The sequence below is a fragment of the Triticum urartu genome, chromosome 3, assembly GCF_003073215.2.
Source record: "Triticum urartu cultivar G1812 chromosome 3, Tu2.1, whole genome shotgun sequence".
Classification (NCBI taxonomy): Eukaryota; Viridiplantae; Streptophyta; class Magnoliopsida; order Poales; family Poaceae; genus Triticum; species Triticum urartu.
Genome location: NC_053024.1, coordinates 22,373,097 through 22,380,005, shown reverse-complemented (window position 1 = coordinate 22,380,005; position 6,909 = coordinate 22,373,097). Strand labels below are relative to the sequence as shown.

Sequence of the window (6,909 nt, the reverse complement as noted above, 5' to 3'; positions counted from 1 at the left end):
CCGAGAAGCAAAATCTGGAACTATACAAGATACCAAAGGAAGGGATATAATTGAAGATCCAAAATTGGATGCTATATTGCGGTACAAGTTTGTTTCTCACAAATTTCATGATTTTGCAAGTGAAGCCGCAAGCGATCCGGAATGTATCTTGTTGGTGGACAATGCATTGGACATCCTTGCCAAGCAAGTACGGGAAAAACTAAGGATATCTAGAAGTATTTTGAGTGAATCCTCTAATGTGCAGCCTAATGTTCAACAAGATGAGGGTTTGCTTAGTTCTGCACGCCTCAAGAAAAAAAGGTTCAACCGAAAAGTTCAAAGAGACATAAACCTTGGATCGAGAAGACACGCAAGTACAAAAAGAAAGACCCAAAGGAATCTAGCGTATGTTGCTAAAAATTCTTGCAATTTAGTGTACTTATTTATTACTACATCATATATAAATTTGTTGGGTTTCTTTGTGCAGCAGCAAGAGAAAGAGAATCAAGTTGGTGAAGAAACTCAAGCAACAACTGAAAATGCTAATAATGCCAGCAATGCATTCAGGAGCTACACAGACTTGCTAATGGTACTTTAAATGTTGTTGTATCTTCTCTAAACTACTATTCTATTCCAACGTTTCATTTTGATCCTCTTTCTTTGCAGGGTTCTAATGGAATTGATGATATGGATTTTGGAGATCTTCTTTAGGTTCCTATTTCATGACAAGAAGAAGATAGTCCATCTTCTTCTTTTGGCCTGAATATGTTCAGCTTGAAGAAATTTGTGAAAAACACTGCAAAATGGTGTTCTTTTGTGTAGAACCTGCAGCTCTAGTACTATATTTTGTTGGAGGTTATTATGGTTATTTGTATCATGACTACTGTCTGTATTCTGGTTGATTTTGGTTGAATTCTGGTTGAAAACGGAGTATTTTTACAGGTTTCTATCCAGTCTGAATATGTTCTGTTCCATTCTACTGTTTACATTCAGTTAACTGTCCATAGATGCACTTGTTGCTGCAGCTGGGCTGTTTGCTCCCGAATGGGCCTCCCTTGTTGCTTATGTGGGCTGGCCTGGCTGAACTGTGTTGTGTGAGGGAAGGAAACATGAAACAGAGCAGGGGACACACGATGGAAAAGAAACGGCATCCAGCTGCCTCAAGGCTGCCTCTGACTTGCTATAAGCAAGTTAGAGAATCTGCGCCGCACCACCGCCACCAAATCCGCTTCGCTGCACCGCGAAGTCGTCGCCGAAAGCAGCGGTCCAAGCTCCCGACCCGCACTTCTATCAGCCGCTGCCCCACCGCGCGGGGAGACGAAGACGCCCGGCACTGCAGCATTTCTGCGCTGACGCCGCTGTGATTTGACCCCGGCGCCCGGTCGATCGCTTCTTGCTATTGGCTTCCCCTCCTTTTGGCCGGGTCGCTGGGTTCCAGTACAGGAGTTCAGCTCCGGCTGCTTTGTTCCTTCCGCTTCTTGGAGCTTTCCCTGCCCTCACCTCGTGGTAGCCGCCAGCCCGCCCGCCAGAGCCTCCTCGGAGGTACGCTATTGCTCATAGATAGTGAGCCCTGGGGGTCTCTGACCGATGGGATCGATTATGCTCGTGTCTTATTCTCTATCTAGTGTTCGTTGTGGCCTTATGGGTGGGGATTGAGTTCTCCTTGGGGAAGATCTGTGCCCCCCTTGCTCGATAAGCAGTAAAGATGATGGCGTTTTCACTGTTCGTGCTATGATTCGCCTGCTCAAGTCGGGGTTTAGCTTATCGATTTCACACCTGAGGCTCTTTTGATGCTAGATAGTGTCCCACCAGCGATGATCTGCCTAGTGACCGGCTTGCCCGTTGCAGCGTTTGATTTGTGCGTGTTATTGCCAATTGCTGGGTAATTCTGAATAAGAGTTGCTTATTAGCTCGCCTTATGTTTTCGTTAGGGTACTCCCGATCTAATTTTACTAGCTAGTTCTCCTATGGATCTGATGATCTTGTATTTGGCTCAATTGCAAAAATTGGTGCAGTTGGTCTATTGAGCTGTGGCTATTCGTATTAGCTCGGCTCTCTTTAAAATAGGTACAAACCATAACTTGTGTTCATTTGAGACTACTTTCAGGGTGGTTGAACATGGGATTGTCAAGTTAGCATAACAGATCTTTTTGGAAAGTATTTCGTATGCATCAATTGATACAAAAATTCTTTGTTTTACTAGATGAACCAACTGAAAATTTCTGTATTTCTTCAATGCTAGGTTTGTGCTGGAGGCTGAGAGGGTACAATCGGCCCAGTCGTCCCGGCCCAGTCGTCCCGGCCCGCAGCACAACAGGCCAGCAGGACCGACTCCTCTGCTCCAGCCGAGCGCCTGCTCTGTCCTCTCTCCCGCACCAGCCGCCCCCCGCCGGACCCGGACGCCCCGCCGTAGCCCGGCACGCCGCACCCTTCCCGCCCTCCAACTCAAGCCGCGTTGCCTGCAAGTGGCTGCGCGCCTGCGCCCTGCGCCAGCGGCCAGCCACATCAGTCTCCCCGGCGGCCGGCGGTGTGCAGGCGTGGAGACGTGCAACATAACAGGCTAGCAGCTGGGAGCTGAGCAGCAGCCTGCAGCCACTTTTTTGCAGAGTCGATTTGCGGTTTGTCCAGAGCCGAAGGTAAGACTGAGGTGGACTAGGTTGCTACTCCCTCCGTCCCATAATATAAGAACGTTTTTGACACTAGTGTAGTATCAAAAATGTTCTTATATTATGGGACGGAGGGAGTAATTGTTTGCTAATTGCTATTCAGAGAACAATGATGATCCCTGCTAGCTAGCACAAACAATCAAGAGCAAGTTGCTAATTGTTATCCAGTACAGTACAGTACATGAACCGATGAACACATACGCATGTACATAATTTTGTTGTCAATTTTTTGTAAGGTGGATCACTCTGTATTCAAATTCTAGATCCGCCGTTGGTCATAAGCGCCTAGTTTTTGGCCCGGGGTTCACTGCAACCCTGGCTCTGATGAACCTGACTCGTCTGTGCTCTTGAAGATCTGTGCTTGCTGTGTATAGGGATGGGCGCTTCGTCGCGACTTGGTATCCATGTCAACGAGTATGCTCACACCATATCCGCCGAGGAGTTCCTCGCGGCACATCCGAACAATGTGCTGGAGAGCAGCGATCCAACAAGGGCATATTAGTATATTTTTGTATAGTTTATTTGTTCTGTATTTGTAAAAACATCTTGAACATGTATCATCAAACCAAATAATCGACTTTGAATATTTCATCAAAGGCTGACTAACTTTGGATATATATGATCAAAGATCCATCGACTTTGTTACAGATCATCAAATTCCTCCAACCTTACTTCTATTTCTTTTTCCTTTTTCTTTCAGTCAGATCTTTCTCCGCGTCAGGTTTAGCTGGACTTTATGGTGGATGAAGCAGCAGTACACCAGGACTCCCCGCTGTTGGCGCCAATGTCCAAGGAGGAAGCTCGGCGCTGCTTCTTTGATTTCATGACCAAGTAATTAGTGACCTGAATCTTTTGAATATCATACACTTGATTGATTCACCATTTGCAGTGGACATAGTGAATTGGCGGAGCTGTAGTGGAAACAAAAGCCCATTGCGAATTAACATGGTTTGATGACACAGTTGGTAGGAGCAGAGAACCAGATATCGACAGAAAGTTTTCAACATTTAGTACTGACATCGGGTAACTCAGTTAAAATGTCGCAGAACATGTATATAGCTTTTCACCAAATGTCGCAGTACATGTTTATCAAAATAATTATTAGCTAATCTTAAAAAATGATGCTATTCATAACTGAAAACTTTATCAATCTATAACTGTGTTGTAACTTCATTTACAATTACTAGTAGAACAATCCACTTATTTTTGGAACAACAATGTGATTACCCAACAAGCGTCAGCCATCTCAAGGAGTCGTGTCTAGTATTCCCCTTTGAATTGTGCGTGAACTTTTACTTCTTGACTTGAATTTGGAAGGAACGATATATTACTCCCTTCTTTTGTGTGTTTTGGAGAACATTTTTTGGTGATATATGCCCAGCTGGTTTGTAGGATACAACTAGTATGTGTTTCCTTGCTCCGCATAGACACTTCTATTGAAATTTTATTTTTCTACTTTTCCTGTGGTTGTGAATTTTTTGTACTAATCATATATGTGTGTGTTGTTATTGTCAACAGAGTTACACAATATGAGGAGCTAGTTGATGCCGGAAAAATGTTTCTTGTAAAGTTTCGTCAGGAATTAGGTTGGTTCATTCTTCTCCATGAATACCCCAGTGTTGGTTCCTTTGCTTTGTATTGTATTCTCTGACCATTTTTTATGGAAGTCCCTTTCCTAGAATCCCTATTTGTACAATTAATAGGTCTAGTGATTCCCCCATTTGCTGACATGTCAGACCTATTGATAGTTAGGAACTTAGAAGATATGTAAGCAGCCAGGGTCCTAAAGTGTGCTCCAGACATGGCGCTAAACTGCTAAAGTAGAAACCTTCATCATTTGCTCTCACAGATGTCAACATTTTTTACTAGCATTTCTTGTACTGTAATACTGAACAAAGTGATAAATTGATTTCGTATTTCGACAATTTTATTTGGTAGTTTCTTGAAGCTGTAATTTTTTCATGAAGTAAATTTCTGCTCTAAGCTTTGGTGAATTTGCCAGTGAAGTTTATGAAGTAAATTTCATGGTAAGGTTTTGAGGTGTCAATTGCCAGTGAACAGCTTATGCATAAAAATCTTGCTTGGATTTCTGAACATTATTGTGTTGATAGATACTGCACAGTCCCCTATTATTTCTTTTGCACTCATGTTCAAATTCCATGACTCACTTATTTCAGAGCATTTTCGAAGACCAATGATTCCCATGGAATCAGGTGCTGTCAGTCAGTTAGTCAAATCTAACTACACTGATCGACTGAAGTCCTATCTTGAAGCAGGCTGCCACCTTCAGCACCAAAGTATCTGGAATATTAACCAGTGTAAGTTAAAAGTCACTTTTCCTGTGCCTGAGTGTATCGTGTATCTATACTAGAGCGCTGCTGTTTTATTATTAATCTAGCAGATATGTTTTTCCATTTGAATTTCTTCCTGGTGGTCTTTTTATCTAGTTGATTAGATGAAGTTACACTGCTGTGTGTATGTAACTCACAGTACAGAAAAATGCCATGTAGAATACTATACAATGCTTCAGCTTTTTTAGCGTGCTGCTGTGATCAAATGAGTAGGCCCTCTTGTGCAACCCACGATGCTGAAATATTGTGCATCTTGGTTACTGTGGCAGCAGGGCACAACTGCATTATCTATGTTCAGGTTTTGATCTGTTAGTTTAATTGTAAGGTTATCGATAAGAGTTTCGATTATATTAGAGTGTTAGATATAGAGTTTGAGCTCAGTGACAGGCCAATGACAGTGGATAGATTCTGATTGTTAGGGGAAATACCTGTTCTGTTGCAAATCAGCCAGAACTCATGGTACCAAAAGATATTATAAATTCAAGTAACTCTTTGTAACACTAGGGTTTTAATATAGGACCCTAGTTATTATGCATGATTCTTATCTTTGGACATGTCTATTTGGCTGAAACTAGTATCTCTCATTTGTAACAAACATATTTACATTTAGTCAGTAGCTTTTTAACTATTTCTGTCTGATAGTACAGTAACTTTTTGCAGTACAGTCTTGCGAGGAGAAACTTGAGGACCATATAAATAAAGGTAGCTTCATCTCTCTGTTAATCATTACTGCATAACTTATTCCATGGTCTCAGAAAAGGTGTTGTTACTTAGTTGCAGTGAAACAGCTGTGATGGTCTAATTTACTCAGAGGCACGCACACTGGTCTTTGTTTGAATTTTTGCGTTTCCTCATTCCTTCTCCCTTTTCCTCTTTTCTTTAAGACACACAGTACTTGCTAGTAGAAGCATTTTCTTTCACTTTCACGTCCTCATTTTACAATGTGCACAACAATGAACCTTCATGTTCTCTTTTCGTGGATATCGAACTTAAACTCATTATTCATCTGCTCATACCTTACTACTGACCTGTGCTGTCTAATATTTTTATGTTTTCCATTTTATTTTCCCCAGCTAAAGTTTTGATTGAAGAACTTGAATGCCTGGCCGAGGATGTTTATAGCACTACGCTAACAGCCAGCCTTAGTATCTTAGAAGCTTCAGATTGCTCTGATGGCGATAATAACCTGCCAGCAGATTGTTCTGAGGTGTGAATTCTCTTTGTAGTCTTTCCGCCCCATGCTTTATTACTTCAGCCTCGAGTTTTTTCAGTTGGTTAAAATACTATGGCCTGTAGGAACATTGACTAAGCCTCACCCAAAAATGTTGGCACCATATTTTACCAGGATGAAGGGCAGTCTGTGGATCCGCTGGACAGCGCAGTATCTTACTCGAGCGTTATGATTCTGGTTCAGAATATGTTAAAGTTGGATTATTCGATGCAGGTTCGCAAAGAAGCATCTACATGCCACTACTTTCTGTTTACTTTTGGTTGCTATTTTGTGACAGAAGTTTGCTATCCTGCAGGAGAAGATAGTCAAGGCACTGTGCCTTAAAACACCATCGTCGGAGCTAGATGGCTATTGTCTAATGTGGGACTTGCGGCCGTATATTGATGACAATGTGATGCAGCTTGCCTGGAAATTCATTTCTTAGAAGCGGAAGCGGACCATGCTTGATGATAAACTGAGCAGTGTGAACATTAGTGCCTCATAGACAATGATTTTCCAGCAAGTATCCCTATTTACCCTTAGCAGTTTAAATCTTTCAGAGATATTTCTTGATTCTTAAGTTGGTTATTTCCTAATGTTTGTTAGTTCGACTTAGCCTCCAAGTTTGTAAGTTGGCTATATAATGCCTAGGAATATCAGTGAATAGACAAGAAAAATAGTCCCAATTATCTCTCGAAGATTC

General features: G+C 42.0%; 1 protein-coding gene across 3 annotated transcripts; it reads left to right on the top strand.

Moving 5' to 3' along the window:
- The first annotated feature begins 1,019 nt into the window (after nt 1-1,019).
- Nucleotides 1,020-6,909, top strand: LOC125542477. Of its 3 annotated transcripts, none has more exons than XM_048705529.1 (9): nt 1,020-1,521; nt 2,222-2,615; nt 3,350-3,476; nt 4,164-4,231; nt 4,823-4,963; nt 5,657-5,698; nt 6,070-6,203; nt 6,342-6,440; nt 6,523-6,909. In XM_048705529.1, the coding sequence occupies exons 3-9, from the start codon at nt 3,382-3,384 to the stop codon at nt 6,649-6,651; spliced, it is 708 nt and encodes a 235-aa protein (XP_048561486.1). In that variant the 5' UTR covers nt 1,020-1,521; nt 2,222-2,615; nt 3,350-3,381; the 3' UTR covers nt 6,652-6,909. The 3 variants fall into 3 exon arrangements, with proteins under 3 accessions (XP_048561486.1, XP_048561485.1, XP_048561484.1); XM_048705528.1 differs by having other exon boundaries at nt 1,021-1,521; nt 3,346-3,476; XM_048705527.1 differs by having other exon boundaries at nt 1,021-1,521; nt 3,020-3,476.

Excerpts from the sequence above, each read along its gene's own strand:
- LOC125542477 (XM_048705529.1), top strand. The coding sequence starts at position 3,382 with ATGGTGGATGAAGCAGCAGTACACCAGGACTCCCCGCTGTTGGCGCCA. Across the intron at positions 4,964-5,656 it reads TATCTGGAATATTAACCAGT|TACAGTCTTGCGAGGAGAAA; the intron begins GTAAGTTAAAAG and ends AACTTTTTGCAG. Across the intron at positions 5,699-6,069 it reads TGAGGACCATATAAATAAAG|CTAAAGTTTTGATTGAAGAA; the intron begins GTAGCTTCATCT and ends TATTTTCCCCAG.